This window comes from Zosterops lateralis, assembly GCF_965231275.1.
Source record: "Zosterops lateralis genome assembly, chromosome: 1".
NCBI classification, from domain to species: domain Eukaryota; kingdom Metazoa; phylum Chordata; class Aves; order Passeriformes; family Zosteropidae; genus Zosterops; species Zosterops lateralis.
This window is the reverse complement of record NC_139762.1, coordinates 1,499,281-1,519,378: the sequence shown is the minus strand read 5'-3', so window position 1 is coordinate 1,519,378 and position 20,098 is coordinate 1,499,281. Positions and strand designations below refer to the sequence as shown.

At 55.1% G+C, this 20,098-nt stretch overlaps 1 protein-coding gene across 2 annotated transcripts; it reads left to right on the top strand.

Moving 5' to 3' along the window:
- The first annotated feature begins 208 nt into the window (after window positions 1-208).
- Window positions 209-19,014, top strand: LOC310909280 (D-serine dehydratase-like). 2 transcript variants are annotated; one of them, XM_083860936.1, is made up of 10 exons: window positions 221-268; window positions 3,116-3,145; window positions 3,368-3,397; window positions 4,614-4,763; window positions 9,766-10,046; window positions 14,712-14,898; window positions 16,420-16,541; window positions 17,244-17,436; window positions 17,511-17,616; window positions 18,898-19,014. In XM_083860936.1, exons 1-10 carry the CDS (start codon window positions 249-251, stop codon window positions 18,985-18,987), a joined length of 1,209 nt encoding a protein of 402 aa, XP_083717062.1. In that variant the 5' UTR covers window positions 221-248; the 3' UTR covers window positions 18,988-19,014. The 2 variants fall into 2 exon arrangements, with proteins under 2 accessions (XP_083717063.1, XP_083717062.1); XM_083860937.1 differs by lacking the exons at window positions 3,116-3,145; window positions 3,368-3,397 and having other exon boundaries at window positions 209-268.
- The last annotated feature ends 1,084 nt before the right edge of the window (window positions 19,015-20,098 follow it).

The following is a 20,098-nucleotide window of genomic DNA, read 5'->3' as shown; positions in this document are numbered from 1 at the left end:
ATTGTCCCCCCATGTCCCCAACCCCTCCTCCCCCATGTCACCATCACGAGGGGGGGGGGGGAGGGGGGTCTCATCCCCCCCCGCCGTCCCCTTTTTGTCCCCTCCGCATCCGCCTGTCCCCAGAGCTGGCAGCGTGTCCTGGTCTGTCCCCGCCACCCCCACGGGGCCCCCGGGCTGTGACTGACCCTTGTCCCCTGGTCACGTGGGGCTCAGGGGACAGCCCGGGGCCGGGACGGCCGGACAGAGCCATGGCCGGACACACGGACAGGTGGGCAGGGCATGGGGGGGACACGGGTGACACAGGGGGGGTGGCGGGGACAGCCAGGTGACGTTTGGTGGGAGGGTGTTCCTGTCCCGCTGGGGGTTGGAATGTGGTGTCCCCTCTGTTCGGGTGACACAGTTCCGGCCGTGGTGTGCCCAGGGTTCTCCCCGCCCCTAAAAGGGTCCCTGTTCCCCGTGTTCCTGTCCCAGTTTTCCCAGTCACAGCTTTTCCATCCCAGATGTCCCAAAAGTCCCAGGTGTCCCAGTTCCAGATGACCCAGTCCCAGGTGTCCCAGGTGTCCCATCCCAGGTGTCCCAAGTGTTCCTGTTCCATAGATTCCAGTCCCAGGTGTCCCTGCTTCCAATATTCCTATCCAAGGTGACCCAAGTGTCCTTGTCCCCTTGTCCCAGGTGTCCAAGGTGTCCCTGTTCCATAGATTCCAGTCCGAGGTGTCCCTGCTTCCAGTATCCCTATCCATGATGTCCTTGTCCCCTTGTCCCAGGTGTCCCAGTCCAGGTGTCCCATTCCAGGTGACCCAGTCCCAGGTTTCCATCCCAGCTTTTCCATCCCAGGTGTCCCAGCTGTTCCTGTTCCATAGATCCCAGTCCCAGGTATCCCTGTTTCCAACATCCTGATCCAAGGTGACCCAGGTGTCCTTGTCCCCTTGTCACAGGTGCCCTTGTCCCTTTGTCCCAGATGTCCCAGATGTCCCATCCCAGGTGTCCCAGTCCCAGGTGTCCCAGATGTGCCAGGTTTCACATCCCAGGTGTCCCTGCTTCCAACATCCCTTTCCAAGGTGACCCAGATGTCCTTGTCCTCTTGTCCCTGGTGTCCCAGCTGTCCCAGTCCCAGCTTTCCCATCTCAGGTTTCCCATCCCAGCTGTTCCTGTTCCAGATCCCAGTCCCAGGTGTCCCTACTTCCAACATTCCTATCCAAGGTGACCCAGGTGTCCCAGCTTTCCCAGTCCCAAATGTCCCAGTTTTCCCATCCCAGGTGACCCGTTCCATAGATTCCAGTCCCAGGTGTCCCTGCTTCCAACATCCCTATCCAAGGTGACCCAGGTGTCCTTGTCCCTTTGGCCCAGGTGTCTCAGGTGTCCCAGTTCCAGGCGACCCAGTCCCAGATGTCCCAGGTGTCCCAGTCCCAGGTGTCCCATCCCAGGTGTCCCAGGTGTTCCTGTTCCATAAATCCCAGTCCCAGGTGTCCCTGCTTCCAACATCCTGATCCAAGGTGACCCAGGTGTCCTTGTCCCAGCTTTCCCAGTCCCAGGTGCCCCAGTTTTCCCATCCCAGGTGTTTCAGGTGTCCCAGGTGTTCCAGTCCCAGGTTTCCCATCTCAGATGTCCCAGGTGTTCCTGGTCCAAATGTCCCATCCCAGGTGTCCCAGGTGTCCCTGTTCCAGATCCCAGTCCCAGGTGTCCCTGCTTCCAGTATCCCTATCCAAGGTGACCCAGGTGTCCTTGTCCCCTTGTCCCAGATGTCCCAGTTTTCCCATCCCAGGTGTCCCAGGTGTCCCTGTTCCATAGCCTCCAGTCCCAGTTGTCCCTGCTTTCAATATCTCTATCAAAGGTGTCCCAGATGTCCCAGTTTTCCTATCCCAGGTGTTCCAGTCCCAGTTTTCCCATCCCAGATGTCCCAAGTTTCCCATCCCAGGTTTCCCATTCCAGGTGTCCCTGTTCCAGATTCCAGTCCCATGTGCCCCTGCTTCCAACATCCCTATCCAAGGTGACCCAGGTGTCCCAAATGTCCCAGGTGTCCCAGTCCCAGGTGTCCCTGTCTCACATTCCAGTCCCAGGTATCCCCATGTCAGAGTCCACAAATACACGTGGGAAACTCCGATGGTTCATTTTAAGGATCTCAGAGCTCAAAAGACACAGTGAGGACAACTCAGACCTTTATTTAGTGCCAACAAATGCAATAGTGGGGAGAGAAAATAAAGAATAGTGAGAAAGAGAGAGAGGAAGAGGGGAAGGGGATTAAAGCTGCCAACGTGGAGGGATGAGTCCTCGAGGCCTGGAGATGCCATAGACGGGATCTGCTCCAGTGGGGGGATCACAAAAGTGAGTGGGGTCTGCAGAGTTTTATAGGGTGGTCAAGGTGGGGACCAAAGTGAGGGGACAGAGCCAAAGGGACCAAAGGGACCAAAGTGAGGGGACAGAGCCAATGGGACCAAAGGGACCAAAGGGAGGGGACAGAGCCAAGGGGACCAAAGTGAGGGGACAGAGCCAAGGGGACCAAAGGGCGGGGACAGAGCCAATGGGACCAAAGGGACAAAGGTGAGGGGACAGAGCCAAGGGGTCCAAAGGGACCAAAGTGAGGGGACAGACCCAAAGGAACCAAAGTGAGGGCACAGAGCCAAAGGGAACCCCCTGTGTTGAGGTTGGGGGCTCAGGAATGTTAGGGTTGGATGCTCAGGGATGTTGAGGTTGGGGGCTCAGTAACAAGCTCCAAACCCCACCTCTGGCATGGACAGACCAGTTGGGACAGGCAGCCTCGGCTCAGCCCACTGTGACCAGTCCCATTGTCCCTGCACTCCGTTCTCATGGAGATGCCATTCCAGTCCTCTGAGACTTGGCAAATGTCCCACCTCAGCCAGGCCAGGGGCTCCTTTTGGGGTCTGGGATGTCAGTTCTCAGTCATTGGAGATAGTTGTGAGGCAAATCACATTCCTGGACAGACTCTGACACCTGCCCAGGTGTCCCTGTTTGAGATCCCAGTCCCAGGTGTCCCTGCTTCCAACATCCCTTTCCAAGGTGACCCAGGTGACCTTGTCCAAGGTGACCCAGTCCCAGCTTTCCCATCCCAGGTGTTCCAGGTGTCCCAGTCCTAGATGTCCCATCCCAGGTGTCCCAGGTGTCCCTGTTCCATAGATTCCAGTCCCAGGTGTCCCTGCTTCCACCATCCCTATCCAAGGTGACCCAGGTGTCCTTGTCCCCTTGTCCCAGATGTCCCAGGTGTCCCATCCCAGGTGCCCCCGTTCCATAGATCCCAGTCCCAGGTGTCCCTGCTTCCAACATCCCTTTCCAAGGTGACCCAGGTGTCCTTGTCCCAGGTGTCCCATCCCAGGTGTCCCAGGTGTTCCTATTCCATAAATCCCAGTCCCAGCTGTCCCTGCTTCCAATATCCTTATCCAAGGTGACCCAGGTGTCCTTGTCCCCTTTGTCCCAAATGTCCCAGATGTCCCAGGTGTCCCAGGTGTCCCAGGTGTCCCAGGTGTCCCACTCCTCAGTTTCCCTCTCTCCACACCCCAATCCCAGCCCCCACCCGACTCCAGGAACCCCCTGGATTGTGCCCAAGGAGGAGGGGGGGACACCCTGGTGCTGCCCCCACCCCAAATCGCCAAAATCCCAGGTCCCTGGGGGAGCCCCCAGCCCCACCTGGGGACAGGAACCCCCAGCCCGGCCCTCTGGGGCTGTAGGGTGGGGTTAGGGTGCTATAAGGTGTGTATAGGGGGATTTTAGGGTGCAGGGTGGGTTTGGGATGGTGATGGGTGGGCACAGGGTGGGTTTGAGGCCACAGGGTGGGTTTAGGGTGGTGTAGGGTGGGTTTGGGATGGTGTTGGGTGGGCACAGAAGGGGTTTAGGGTGCTGTAAGGTGGGCACAGGGTTTTTTAGGGTGCAGGGTGGGTTTAGGGTGGTGTTGGGTGGGCACAGGGTGAGTTTGAGGGTTCAGGGGGGATTGGGATGGTGGGTGGGCACAGGGTGGGTTTAGGGTGCTGTAAGGTGGGCACAGGGGGGTTTGAGGGTGCAGGGTGGGTGTAGGGTGCTGTAAGGTGGGCACAGGTGGGTTTAGGGTGCAGAGGGGGGTTTGGGGTGCAGGGTGAGTTTAGGGTGGTGTAAGGTGGGCACAGGGGTTTTTTTAGGGTGCAGGGTGGGTTCAGGGTAGCATTGAGTGGGCACAGGGGTTTTTTTAGGGTGCAGGGTGGGTTTAGGGTAACGTTGGGTGGGCACAGGTGGGTTTAGGGTGCAAGGGAGGTTTGTGATGGTGTTGGGTGGGCACAGGGGTTCTTTAGGGTGCAGGGTGGTTTAGGATGCTCTAAGGTGGGTGTAGGGTGGGTTTAGGGTGGTGTAAGGTGGGCACAGGGGTTTTTAGGGTGCAGGGTGGGTTTAGGGTGGTGTAGGGTGGGTTTGGAATGGTGTTGGGTGGGTACAGGGGGTGTTTAGGGTGCTGTAAGGTGGGTGTAGGGTGTGTTTGGGATGATGCTGGGTGGGCACAGGGGTTTTTTAGGGTGTAGGGTGGGTTTAGGTGTGCACAGGGTTTTTTTAGGGTGTAGGGTGGGTTTAGGTGGGCACAGGGGTTTTTTAGGGTTCATGGTTGTTCACAGAGGTTCTCCCCCCTCTCTCACCCCCAGCCCGTGGCTCGGAGCCCCCCTGGAGCAGTTGCCCACCCCGGCTCTGACCCTGGAGCTGCGGACGCTCCGCGGGAACGCGCAGAGGATGCGGGAGCGGTGCCGGGAGCTGGGGCTGCGCCTGCGGCCGCACGTCAAGACACACAAAACCCTGTGAGTGTCCCCAGAGCCCCCAGGACCCACCCAGTGTCTCCCCAGTACCACCAGTCCCCACCCAGTGTCTGCCCAGAGCCCCCAGAACCCCCAGGATCGACCCAGTGTCTGGCAGTGTCACCCCAGTACCCCCCGTACCCACCCAGTGTCACCCCAGAGCCCCCAGGATCCACCCAGTGTCTGCCCAGAGCCCCCTGTGCCCACCCAGTGTCACCCCAGAGCCCCCAGTATCTGCCAAATGTCACTTCAGTACCCCCAGTACCCACCGTGTCACCCCAGTACCCACCCAGTATCTCCCCAGAACCCCCAATATCCAACCAGTGTCACCCCACTACCCACCCAGTGTCTCCTCAGAACCCCCCAGTACCACCCAGTGTCTACCCAGAGCCCCCCAGAGCCTCCAGTACCCACCCAGTCTAATCCCAGAGCCCCCAGTACCCACCCAATGTCTGCCCAGAGCCCCCAGGACCCACCCAGTGTGTGCCCAGAGCCCCCCAGAACCCCCATTACCCACCCAGTGTCACCCCAGAACCCTCCAATATCCACCCAGTGTCACCCCAGAACCCCCAGAATCCACCCAGTATCACCCCAAAACCCCCCAATACCCACCCAGTGTCTCCCCAGTACCCCCAGGATCCGCCCAGTGTCACCCCAGAACTCCCAAACCCACCCAGTATCTCCCCAGAACCCCCAATATCCAACCAGTGTCACCCCAGTACCACCAGTACCCACCCAGTGTCTGCCCAGAATCCCCCAGTACCCACCCAGTGTAATCCCAGTACCCCCAGGATCCACCCAGTGTCACCCCAGGGCCCCCCAGGATCCACCCAGTGTCTCCCCAGTACCACCAGTACCCACCCAGTATCTGCCCAGAGCCCCCAGAACCCCCCAGGATCTGCCCAGTATCACCCCAGAACCCCCAGTACCCACCCAGTGTCACCCCAGAACTCCCAGTACTCACCCAGTATCACCCCCGTACCCCCAGTATCAACCCAGTGTCACCCCAGAACCCCCAGGATCTGTCCAGTGTCTGCCCAGAGTCCCCGGGATCTGCCCAGTGTCACCCCAGTACCCCCAATATTCAACCAGTATCACCCCAGTACCCCCAGTACCCACCCAGTGTCACCCCAGAGTTCCCCAGGACCCCCAGTGTCCCCCCAGAACCCCCAGTACCCACCCAGTGTAATCCCAGTACCCTCAGGATACACCCAGTGTCACCCCAGAATCCCCCAGGATCTGCCCAGTATCACCCCAGAACCCCCAGTACCCACCCAGTGTCTCCCCAGTAACCCCAGTGTCCACCCAGTGTCTCCCCAGCACCCCCAGTACCCACCCAGTGTCTCCCCAGTATCTCCTATCCCTCCACCCTCCTCCCCACATCCCTCTGTGTCACCCCAGTTCCCCTCAACCCTCACCCCAATTTTCCTCACCCCAAAATCCTTCTCCAGCATCACCCCAGTTATCCCAGCAGCTCCTTCCCCAGTATGCCCCAGTTTCTCCAGCATCCTCCCAGTATCCTTCTTGTCCACCCAGTATTCTCACCATCCTCCCAGTATCCCTCCACCATCTTCCCAGTATCTCTTCCAGTATCCCCACCTTTCCCCCAGTATTCCCTCTCATCCTCCCAGTATCCCTACACCATCCTCCTAGTATCCCCAGTATCCTCCCAGTATCCCCCAACTCTCCTTCAGCACCCCCCAGCACCTTCTGAGGATCCCTCCCAGCACCTCCTCATCCTCCCCCTCATCATGCCCACCATCCTCCCAGTATCCCTCCCAGTATCTCTCCCATCCTCCCAGTATCCCCCACCATCCTCCCAGTGTCCCTCCCAGTATCCTTCCCATCCTCCCAGTATCCCCCAACTGTCCTTCAGCACCCCCCAGCACTCTCCAAAAATCCCTCCCAGCAACCCCCCATCATCTCCCCATCTTCTCAGTATCCCCCTCATCCTCCCAGTATCCCTTCCATCATCCTCCCAATATCCCTCCCAGTATCCCCACCTTTCCCCCAGTATCCCCAGTATCCTCCCAGTATCCCCCAACTCTCCCTCAGCACTCCCAGCACCCTCCAAAAAATCCCTTCCAGCACTTCCCCATCATCCCCACCTTCCCCCCAGTATCCCCACCACCCTCCCAGTATCCCCCCACCATCCTCCCAGTGTCTCTTCCAGTATCCCCGCCTGTCCCCTAGTATTCCCTCCCATCCTCCCAGTATCCCCACCATCCTCCCCGTATCCCTCTCATCCTCCCAGTATCCCTCCCAGTATCCCCACCTTCCTCCCAGTATCTCTCCCATCCCCCCAGTATCCCCAGTATCCTCCCAGTATCCCCCAACTCTCCCTCAGCACCCCCAGCACACTCTGAGAATCCCTCCCAGCACCTCCTCATCCTCCCTCTCATCATCCCCCTCATCCTCCCAGTATCCCCCTCATCCTCCCAGTATCCTTCCCATCCTCCCAGTATCCTCCCAGTATCCCCACCTTTCCCCCAGTATTCCCTCTCATCCTTCCAGTACCCCTCCACCATCCTCCCAGTATCCCCCAACTCTCCCTCAGCACCCCCAGCACCCTCCAAAAATCCCTCCCAGCACCCCCCATCATCCCCACCTTCCCCCTTTTCCTCCTCATCATCCTCCGAGTATCTTCTCCATCATCCCAATATCCCTCCACCATCTTCCCAGTATCCCTCCCAGTATCCCCATCTTCTCCCCAGTATCCCCCTCCCATCCTCCCAGTATCCCCACCATCCTCCCAATATCCCTCCACCATCTTCCCAGTATCCCCAGCTTTCCCCCAGTATCCCCAGTATCCTCCCAGTACCCCCAACTCTCCTTCATCACCCCCACCACCCTCCAAAAATCCCTCCCATCCCCTCCCCATCACTTCCCCATCCTCCCAGTATCCCTCCACCATCCTCCCAGTATCCCCCATCATCCTCCCAGTATCCCTCCTAGTATCCCTCTCATCCTCCCAATATCCCTCCACCATCTTCCCAGTATCCCCAGTATCCTCCCAGTATCTCCAGTATCTCTCCCAGTATCCCTCTCATCCTCCCAGTACCCCCAACACTCCTTTATCACCCCCAACACCCTCCAAAAATCCCTCCCAGCACTTTCCCATTATCCCCACCTTCCCCCCAGTATCCCTCCCACCCTCCCAGTATCCCCCTCATCCTCCCAGTATCCCTCTAACATCCTCCCAATATCCCTCCCAGTATCCCCACCTTTCCCCCAGTATTCCCTCTCATCCTCCCAGTATCCCTCCCAATATCCCTCTCATCTTCACAATATCCCCCACCATCCTCTCCTCATCATCCTCACCTTCCCCCCAGTATCCCCCTCATCTCCCAGTATCTCCCCCATCATCCCAATATCCTTCCACCATCCTCCCATTATCTCCCCCATCCTCCCAATATTCCACCCACCATCCTCCCAGTATCCCTGCTATCCTCCCAGTATCTCCCCCATCCTCCCAATATCCCTCCACCATCTTCCCAGTATCCCTCCCAGTATCCCCACCTTCTCCCCAGTATCCCCCTCCCATCCTCCCAGTATCCCCACCATCTTCCCAATATCCCTCCACCATCTTCCCAGTATCCCCAGCTTTCCCCCCAGTATCCCCAGTATCCTCCCAGTACCCCCCAACTCTCCTTCATCACCCCCACCACCCTCCAAGAATCCCTCCCATCACCTCCTCATCATCCCTACCTTCCCCCCAGTATCCCCACCACCCTCCCAGTATCCCCAGTATCCTCCCAGTATCCCTACACCATCTTCCCAGTATCTCTCCCAGTATCCCCACCTTTCCCCCAGTATTCCCTCTCATCCTTCCAGTATCTCCCTCATCCTCCCAGTATCCCCCAACTCTCCCTCAGCACCCCCAGCACCCTCCAAGAATCCTTCCCATCACCTCCCATCATCCCCACCTTTCCCCCAGTATCTCTCTCATCCTCCCAGTATCCCTCCACCATCTTCCCAGTATCCCTCCCACCATCCTCCCAGTATCCCCACCTTTCCCCCAGTATTCCCCTCATCCCCCCAGTATCCCCCAAATCTCCCTCAGCACCCCCAGCACCCTCTGAGAATCCCTCCCAGCACCTCCTCGTCCTGCCCCTCATCATCCCCACCTTCCCCCCAGTATCCCTTCCATCCTCCCAGTATCTCCCCCATCATCCCAGTATCCGTCCACCATCCTCCCATTATCACTCCATCATCCTCCCAGTATCTCTCCCATCCTCCCAGTATCCCTCCCAGTATCCCCACCTTCTCCCCAGTATCCCCCTCCCATCCTCCCAGTATCCCCACCATCTTCCCAATATCCCTCCACCATCTTCCCAGTATCCCCAGCTTTCCCCCAGTATCCCCAGTATCCTCCCAGTACCCCCCAACTTTCCTTCATCACCCCCAACACCCTCCAAAAATCCCTCCCATCACCTCCCATCATCCCTACCTTCCCCCCAGTATCCCCACCACCCTCCCAGTATCCCTCTCATCCTCCCAGTATCCCCAGTATCCTCCCAGTATCCCCCAAATCTCCCTCAGCACCCCCAGCATCCTCTGAGGATCCCTCCCAGCACCTCCTCATCCTCCCTCTCATCCTCCCAGCCTTCCTCCCAGTATCCCTCCCATCCTCCCAGTATTCTCATCATCCTCCCAGTATCCCTCCCAGTGTCCTCACCATCCTCCCAGTATCCCTCCACCATCCTCCCAGTATCCCCCATCATCCTCCCAGTATCCCTCCTAGTGTCCCTCTCATCCTCCCAATATCCCTCCACCATCCTCCCAGTATCTCCCCCATCCTCCCAGTATTCCTGCTATCCTCCCAGTATCCCCCCAGCATCCTCCCATTATCTTCACCATCCTCCCAATATCCCTCCCAGTATCTCCACCTTTCCCCCAGTACCCCCCAACTCTCCTTCATCACCCCCAACACCCTCCCAAAATCCCTCCCATCCCCTCCCCATCACTCCCCCTTTATCCTCCATCCATCCCTCCCCATCCCCAGGGAAGGGGCAGCTCTGGCCACGGGCGGCTCCCGCCGGGGGATCGTGGTGTCCACCTTGGCCGAGGCTCGTTTTTTCGCCGCCGGGGGTTGGGATGACATTCTCTACGCCTTCCCCGTGCCCCGCTGGCACCTGGCCGAGTGCTCGGAGCTGGCCCAGCGCCTGCAGGAGTTCCAGGTGCTCCTGGACAGCCCCCAAGGCTTGGAGATGCTGCTCCAGAATCCCCTTCCCAATGGGAAGCGTTGGCTCGTCTGGCTCAAGTTGGATTGTGGGAATGGCCGGGGTAGGTGAGATCCTCATAAATCCCAAATTCTGTCCTCCAAGGGGTTGGTCTGGGGTGGGATGTGGGGTGGGATGATGTGAGAGGTCACTGGATGGAGATCTCAACCAGGATGGGGTATTGGGACATCCTGAAAGTCATTAATTGAGGGTGTTCCTCAGGGAATGATGTTCTGTGTCCCTCCAAGCCCTCAGATCCTCGATCCCAACCATGATGGAACATCTAAAGCTCCAAAAAGTCATAAATCAAGGATGTTCCTCAGGGAATGATGTCCTGTGTCCCTCCAAGGCCTCAGATCCTCCATCCCAGCCATGATGGAACATCTAAAGCCCCAAAAAGTCATTATTTAACCATTATTTAATCATTATTTAATCATTATTTAATCATCCTGACCATGACTGAGCATCTAAAGCCCCCTAAAAGTCATTAATCAAGGATGTTCCTTAGGGAATATTGTCCTGTGTCCCTCCAAGGCCTCAGATCCTCCATCCCAACCATGATGGAGCATCTAAAGCCCCAAAAAGTCATTATTGAAGGATGATCCATGAGAAGGAATCCACATATCCCTCCAAGTCCTCAGAGCCACATCTAAAGCCCCCAAAAGGCATCATTTAACCATTATTTAATCATTATTTAATCATTATTTATTCATTATTTAATCATCCTGACCATGATGGAGCATCTAAAGCCCCCTAAAAGTCATTAATTGAGGATGTTCCTCAAGGAACAACATCCTATGTCCCTCCAAGGCCCTGGATCCTCAATCCCAATCATGATGGAACATCTAAAGCCCCCCAAAGTCATAAATCAAGGATGTTCCTCAGGGAATGATGTCCTGTGTCCCTCCAAGGCCTCAGATCCTCAATCCCAACCATGATGGAACATCTAAAGCCCCTCAAAGTCATAAATCAAGGATGTTCCTCAGGGAATATTGTCCTGTGTCCCTCCAAGGCCTCAGATCCTCCATCCCAGCCATGATGGAGCATCTAAAGCCCCAAAAAGTCATTATTGAAGGATGATCCATGAGAAGGAATCCACATATCCCTCCAAGTCCTCAGAGCCACATCTAAAGCCCCAAAAAGTCATTATTTAACCATTATTTAATCATTATTTAATCATTATTTAATCATTGTTTAATCATCCTGACCATGATGGAGCGTCTAAAGCCCCCTAAAAGTCATTAATTGAGGATGTTCCTCAGGGAACAACATCCTTTGTCCCTCCAAGGCCCTGGATCCTCAATCCCAACCATGATGGAACATCTAAAGTCCCTCAAAGTCATAAATCAAGGATGTTCCTCAGGGAATGATGTCCTGTGTCCCTCCAAGCCCCCAGATCCTCAATCCCAACCATGACAGAGCATCTAAAGCCCCTTGAAATCATTATTTAATCATTATTTAATCATTATTTAATCATTATTTAATCATTAATCAAGGATGTTCCATAAGGAGGGATCCCCATGTCCCTTCAAGACCCCAGATCCTCCATCCCAACCATAACAGAGCATCTAAAGCCCACCAAAAATCATTATTTAATCACTATTTAACCATTATTTAACCATTATTTAATCATTATTTAAGGATGCTCCATAGGGAGGGATCCCCATGTCCCTCCTAAGCCCCAGATCCTCCATCCCAACCATGATGGAATATCTAAAGTGCCCAAAAATCATTGTTTAATCATAATTAAAGGATGTTCCATAGGGATGGGTCCCCGTATCACTTCAAGCTCCCAGATTCTCCATCCCAACCATGATGGAACATCTAAAGCCCAAAAAAGTCATTATTTAACCATTATTTAAGGATGCTCCATGGGGAGAAATCCCCATGTCCCTCCAATCTCCCAGATCCTCCATCCCGACCATGACTGAGCATTTAAAGCCCCCCAAAATAATTATTTAACCATTATGTAACCATTATTTAACCATTATTTAACCATTATTTAATCATAATTTAAGGATGCTCCATAGGGAAAGGATCCCCACGTCCCTCCAACCCCCAGACCCTCCACACCGGATCATCTAACCCCCCCTGAAATCATTATTTAATCATTATTTAACCATTATTTAACCATAATTTAGGGATGTTCCATAGGGAGGGATCCCCACATCCCTCCAACCCCCAGATCCTCCACGCTGGATCATCTAAAGCCCCCCAAAATCATTATTTAATAATTATTTAATCATTATTTAATCATAATTTAAGGATGCTCCATAGGGAGGGATCCCCACGTCCCTCCAGCCCCCAGATCCTCCATCCCAACCATGATGGAACAGCTAAAGCCCCCTGAAATCATTATTTAATCATTATTTAACCATTATTCAACCACTATTTTATCATTATTTAAGGATCTTCCATAGAGAGGCATCCCAATGTCCCTCCAATCCCTCAGATCCTCAATCCCAACCCTGATGGAGCATTTAAAACCTCCCGAAATCATTATTTAACCATTATTTAACCATTATTTAATCATTATTTAAGGATGCTCCATGGGAAGAAATCCCCATGTCCCTCCAAGTCCCAGATCCTCCATCCCGACCATGACTGAGCATTTAAAACCCCAAAAAGTCATTATTTAGGGATGTTCCATAGGAAGGGATCCCCACATCCCTCCAAACCCCCAGACCCTCCACGCTGGATCATCTAAAGCCCCCCAAAATCATTATTTAATCATTATTTAATCATTATTTAATCATTATTTAAGGATGTTCCATAGGGAGGAATCCCAATGTCCCTCCAATCCCTCAGATCCTCAATCCCAACCCTGATGGAGCATTTAAAACCCCCTAAAATAATTATTTAATCATTATATAGTCATTATTTAACCATTATTTAATCATAATTTAAGGATGCTCCATAGGGAGGGATCCCCACATCCCTCCAAACCCCCAGATCCTCCACACTGGGTCATTTAAAGCCCCCCCAAATCATTACTTAATAATTATTTAATCATTATTTAATCATAATTTAAGGATGCTCCATAGGGAGGGATCCCCACGTCCCTCCAGCCCCCAGATCCTCCATCCCAACCATGATGGAACAGCTAAAGCCCCCTGAAATCATTATTTAATCATTATTTAACCATTATTCAACCACTATTTTATCATTATTTAAGGATGTTCCATAGAGAGGCATCCCAATGTCCCTCCAATCCCTCAGATCCTCAATCCCAACCCTGATGGAGCATTTAAAACCCCCCGAAATCATTATTTAACCATTATTTAACCATTATTTAATCATTATTTAAGGATGCTCCATGGGAAGAAATCCCCATGTCCCTCCAAGTCCCAGATCCTCCATCCCGACCATGACTGAGCATTTAAAACCCCAAAAAGTCATTATTTAGGGATGTTCCATAGGAAGGGATCCCCACATCCCTCCAAACCCCCAGACCCTCCACGCTGGATCATCTAAAGCCCCCCAAAATCATTATTTAATCATTATTTAAGGATGTTCCATAGAGAGGCATCCCAATGTCCCTCCAATCCCTCAGATCCTCAATCCCAACCCTGATGGAGCATTTAAAACCCCCTAAAATAATTATTTAATCATTATATAGTAATTATTTAACCATTATTTAATCATTATTTAAGGATGTTCCATTGGGAGGGATTCCCACATCTCTCCAACCCCCAGATCCTCCACACTGGGTCATCTAAAGCCCCCCCAAACCATTACTTAATAATTATTTAACCATTATTTAATCATAATTTAAGGATGTTCCATAGGGAGGGATCCCCATGTCCCTCCAACCCCCAGCTCCATCCCAACCACGATGGAGCATCTAAAGCCCCAAAAAGTCATCATTTAACCATTATTTAACCAGTATTTAATCATAATTTAGGGATGTTCCATATGGAGGGATCCCCATGTCCCTTCAAGACCCCAGATCCTCCATCCCAACCATAACAGAGCATCTAAAGCCCACCAAAAATCATTATTTAATCACTATTTAACCATTATTTAACCATTATTTAATCATTATTTAAGGATATTCCATAGGGAGGGATCCCCATGTCCCTCCAAACCCCCAGAGCCACCATCCCAACCACGATGGAATATCTAAAGTGCCCAAAAATCATTGTTTAATCATAATTAAAGGATGTTCCATAGGGATGGGTCCCCGTATCACTTCAAGCTCCCAGATTCTCCATCCCAACCATGATGGAACATCTAAAGCCCAAAAAAGTCATTATTTAACCATTATTTAAGGATGCTCCATGGGAAGAAATCCCCATGTCCCTCCAATCTCCCAGATCCTCCATCCCGACCATGACTGAGCATTTAAAGCCCCCCAAAATAATTATTTAATCATTATTTAACCATTATTTAACCATTATTTAACCATTATTTAATCATTATTTAACCATTATTTAACCATTATTTAATCATTATTTAACCATTATTTAAGGATGCTCCATAGGGAGAGATCCCCACATCCCTCCAACCCCCAGACCCTCCACTCTGGATCATCTAAAACCCCTCCAAACCCCTTTTTCCCAAAAACACCCCATAACTAACCCCAAAACCCCCCCAAACCTTTAACTTTTAACCCCCAACCCCATTCCCACCTTCCCACCTCCAAGACGCGCCACATCCCCATGTCCCCAAATTGTCCCTAAATTGTCCCCAAATTGTCCCCAACCCCACTCTGGTGTCCCTTTCCCAGCCGGGATCCGCCCCAAGGACCCCGAGGCTTTGGGACTGGCCCGGGCCATCGCTCAGGGCTCCCCAGAGTTGGTGACACTTGTGGGACTCTACGCCCACTGCGGGAACACCTACGGCTGTCGCGACATCGGTGACATCCAGGCCATCGCCAGGGCCACCACTGTCGCCGTGCTGGAATTTGTCACCGCGTGAGTGGAGCCCGAGGGGGGGATTTTTTTTTTTTTTTTGGGGGGGGGGGGTTGTAAAGGAGAATCGCCCTATAAAGTTGTCCCCACCCCTCTCCAGGGTGTCAGTCAGGCTTTGATGTGGCCGCTGGTGGCTTTGGGGACATTGTCTCCTCTGTCTCTCTTGTCACTTTTTTGTCACCTTTTTATCCCGGTGGGGGAGGAGGGTTGGCATCCTGTGGCCGGATGGTTCCTGCTGGGAAAACAAAAAAAAGGGGGAGAAAAAGGGATTTTTCATCCCCACCTGGGGACAGGGGACACGTCCTGGGGGTCACAGGCCTGTGGTGGCACCGGGTTGGGGAGGGGAAATTGCAGATCTCATCCCTGGCAGGAAAATTTGGGGGGGTCCTGGGAACATCTGGGGGGGTCCCAGGCACATCTGGGGGTGCAGAAAATACCTGGGAGGGGTCCCAAGCACATCTGGGGGAGTCCTGAGCACATCTGGGGGTGCAGAAATAGCTGGGAGGGGTCCCAGGCACATCTGGGGGAGTCCTGAGCACATCTGGGGGGGGGTCCTGGGCACATCTGGGGGTCCATAAATAGCTGGGAGGGGTCCCCAGGACATCTGGGGGTCCAGAAATACCTGGGAGGGGTCCCCAGGCACATCTGGGGGTTGCTTGGGCACATCTGGGGGTGCAGAAATACCTGGGAGGGGGCTCGGGCACATCTGGGGGGGGTCCCAGGCACATCTGGGGGTGCAGAAATACCTGGGAAGGGGCTCGGGCACATCTAAGGGGGTCCCAGGCACATCTGGGGGTCCAGAAATAGCTAGGAGGGGTCTCCAAGCACATCTGGGGGGTGATTGAGCACATCTGGGGATGCAGAAATAGCTGGGAGGGGTCCCAGGCACATCTGGGGGTGCTCAGGCACATCTGGGGGTCCAGAAATACCTGGGAGGGGTCCCCAGGCACATCTGGGGGTTGCTTGGGCACATCTGGGGGTGCAGAAATACCTGGGAGGGGGCTCGGGCACATCTGGGGGGGGGTCCCAGGCACATCTGAGGGTGCAGAAATAACTGGGAGGGGTCCCAGGCACATCTGGGGGGTTCCAGGCACATCTGGGGGGTTCCAGGCACATCTGGGGGTGCAGAAATAACTGGGAGGGGTCCCAGGAAGATCTGGGGGGGGGTCCCCAGGCACATCTGGGAGGTGCTCGGGCACATCTGGGGGGCCCCAGAACCACCTGGAGGGGTCTCAGCCACATCTGGGGGTTCTCAGCCACATCTGGGGGGTGTCCAGCTCGTATGGGTGGATCTCTGGCACATCTGGGGCTGCTCTGCCACATCTGGGGGGGATCTGGAGGGACACACTCCAACCCCGAGCCTTTGAGGGGCCTCCTGGGCACATCTGGATGTGTCCCCAACCCACCTCCAGCTCTCCCTGGTGCAGAGTGGAGCCTCTGCCACATCTGGATGGTATTTTGGGGGGCACCCAGAGGTGCATCTCCCACCCAGTCACCCCCTGTGTGTCCCCCGTGTGTCCCCAGGCTGCGACAGGCCGGGATCCCTTGTCCCCAGGCCACCATCGGCTCCACCCCGTCCTGCAGCCACCCGGTGCCAGAGATGTCACAGCTCACCGAGGTCCACCCTGGAAATTATCTCTTCTATGGTGAGCAAAGACTGACCCTCCTGTCCTGGGTTTAGGGCAAATTTGGGAGGAAAACTCTGAGGGCAAACCCTCATCTCCACAGCAGAGAATTTCCTCGGAGAAAAGTGGGAAAAAAATCTATTTATTTAACAAACAAACTGTCCTCAAACATAAGAAATGAATAATATGGAATAATAAAACCTCTCACTGCTCTGAAGAGATGGGAAAACTAAGAGAAGTCCTTGCTGGGAGTTAAAACTCAATTTTTTTTAGACTTTTATCAGTCCCAGACTTTTTGGTGCTGGAAATTGCCCAGGTCCAGGCCTGATGGGCCACAGGTGCAGCTCCTGGTGCTCCTCTGAGTTTTTAAATCCAGAGTAGATTTAAACAGTCCCAAGAAAAAGGGAAAAAATCAATCTAGGAAGCTTTTTTGCCCCAGCTAGCTTGACTAACTTAAAGGAAAAAAAAATACCTCTGACCACTGTCTGTGTGTTCAATGAACACACAGCCCAAGGATAAAGAAAAAGAAGTGCAGAAAAGTGAATTTTCAAATTTTTCAAAACAAACTGCACGTTTCTTCTTTCTCTGCTCACTTCCAGAGCCAGTTTTAAAGGTACAGAACACACAGAACAGACAATTGGGGATACAAGAGCATCACAGTCACCCCAGGACACCTCCCCAACATTGGGGACACCCCGAGGGTGACACTGAGATTTTTTTCAGACCTGCAGCAGACACAGCTGGGCTCCTGCAAACCCGAGGAGGTGGCGATTCGTGTCCTCAGCAGAGTTGTGGGTCACTATCAGCACCGCAGGCAGCTCCTCCTGGATTGTGGATGGACAGCCCTGAGTCTGCACGGCAGTGACCAGAGGGGACCAGAGGGGTGTGCGGTCATCGAGGGTCACCCCCGCCTCAGGTGACACCCCTGGGAGCAGGGGGGGACAGGGGAAGGTGGCAGGTGACAGTCATGTGTGTGTCCCCTCCGTGCAGGCTGGTGGGGCTGACCCAGGAGCACGGGCTGGTGGAGGACGTGGATGGGGAGTTGGATTTTGAGAAGTTTCCGTTGGGGACGGTCTTGGCGCTCATCCCGTTCCATGTGAGTGTGGGTGTGTTGTCACCTTTGTCATAGGCCTGTCACAGCCCAGTGTCCCCTCTGTCCTAACTCAGTCAGTCATAGCCCAGTGTCCCCTCTGTCACACCTCAGTGTCCCCTCTGTCCCAGCCCAGTGTCCCCTCAGTCACACCTCAGTGTCCCCTGTGCCACAGCTGAATGTCCCCTCTGTCCCATCCCTGTCCCAGCTCGGTGTCCCCTTTGTCACAGCTGTATCCCCTCTGTCCCAGCCCTCTGTCCCAGCTCAGTGTCCCAGCCCTGTGTCCCAGCTCAGTGTCCCCTCTGTCTCAGACCTGTCCCAGCCCAGTGTCCCCTCTATCCCAGCCCAGTGTCCCCTCTGTCCCAGCCCTGTCCCAGCCCAGTGTCCCCTTTGTCACAGCTGTATCCCCTCTCTCCCAGCCCTCTCTCCCAGCCCTCTGTCCCAGCTCAGTGTCCCCTGTCCCAGCCCTGTTACAGCTTGGTGTCTCCTCTGCCACAGTTCATTGTCCCCTCTGTCCCAGCCCTGTCCCAGCCCAGTGTCCCCTGTGTCCCAGCCCTGTCCCAGCCCTGTCCCAGCCTAGTGTCCCTTCTGTCCCAACCCTGTGTCCCAGCCCAGTGCCCCCTCTGTCCTAGCCCGGTGTCCCCTCTGTCACAGCCCAGTGTCCCCTCTGTCACAGCCCTGTGTCCCAGCTCAGTGTCTCCTGTGCCACAGCTCAGTGTCCCCTGTCTCATCTCGGTGTCCCCTCTGTCCCAGCCTTGTCACAGCCCAGTGTCCCCTCTGTCCCAGCCCTGTATCACACCTCAATGTCCCCTCTGTCCCAGGCCTGTGTCACAGCTCAGTGTCCCCTGTCCCAGCCCAGTGTCACACCTCAGTGTCCCCTGTGCCACAGCTCAGTGCCCCTCTGTCCCGGCCCTGTGTCCCAGCCCAATGTCCCGTCTGTCCCAGCCCAGTGTCCCCTCTGTCCCAGCTTGGTGTCCCCTCTGTCCCAGCCCTATGTTCCAGCTCAGTGTCCCCTCTATCTCAGCCCAGTGTCCCCTCTTTCCCAGCCCTGTGCCATAGCTCAGTGTCCCCTCTGCCCCAGCCCCGTTACAGCTCAGTGTCCCCTGTGTCCCAGCCCAGTGTCCCCCCTGTCCCAGCCCTGTGTCCCAGCTCAGTGTCCCAGCCCCGTGCCAACCCAGTGTCCCGTCTGTCCCAGCCTCGTCCCAGCCCAATGTCCCCCCTGTCCCAGCTGTGTCCCAGCCCTGTGTCCCAGCCCTGTGTCACACCTCAGTGTCCCCTGTGTCCCAGGCCTGTGCCACGGCCGCCATGCACCCCGTGTACTTCGTGCACGACGCTGGGAAGGTGGTGGAGCTCTGGAGGCCCGTGCGGGGCTGGTAGAGAGGAGAGAGAGGAGAGAGAGGAGAGAGAGGAGAGAGAGGAGATTCCGGGGACCCTGAACCCAGAGTCTGCACTTCCCTGGGACCCTGCACCTCCCTGGGACCCTGCACCCAGACCCTGGAATCCTGCACTTCCCTGGACCAAGACTCTGCACCCACCCTGGACCAAGACTCTGCACCCACAACGCGACCCTGCACCCACTCCAAGTCACCCTGTGCACCCACCCTGGGGTCCCATAGCCCCATCAGCACCCACATCAAAACCCTGCACCCAGGGCCAGGTCCCGCATCCACACGGGGTGCTGCACCCATTCCCACTCCCTGCACCCACTCCCTGCACCCATTCCTTACACCCATTCCCTGCACCCACTCCCATTCCCTGCACCCATTCCCACTCCCTGCACCCACTCCCTGCACCCATTCCTTACACCCATTCCCTGCACCCACTCCCATTCCCTGCACCCATTCCCACTCCCTGCACCCACTCCCTGCACCCATTCCTTGCACCCACTCCTATTCCCTGCACCCACTCCCATTCCCTGCACCCACTCCCATTCCCTGCACCCATTCCCATTCCCTGCACCCATTCCCACTCCTCACTCCTACTCCCTGCACCCATTCCCTGCACCCATTCCCTGCACCCACTCCCATTCCCTGCACCCATTCCCACTCCCTGCACCCATTCCCACTCCTCACTCCCATTCCCCACACTCACTCCCTTCACCCACTCCCACACTCCACTCCTCACTCCCACTCCCCAAACCCACTCCACGTTCTTCCACCCCAAGTGCTGCAATAAAGTTGCTTCTCCCGCTTCCAGACACTCATTCCCTCGTGGAAAAAGCCGTGGGGAGGTGGAGGTGGAGGGGGAGTGGGCCACACCGTCCCATCAATACCCTCGATCCCAGTTCGGACCAGTCCGGTCCAATTTGGATGGAGGAGGAGTCCCCGGCGGGACTCGAACCCACGACCTCAGGTGCTGTAGGGGCGTGGCTTCAAGTTTGGCCACGCCCTTCAAACCGTGCGCAGCCAATGGGAGCGCGCCTTGCCTGGGGGAGCCACGCCCAGTCCGGCCCGGCCCAGGCGCGACGGGGCGGCCGAGAGGAGCCGAG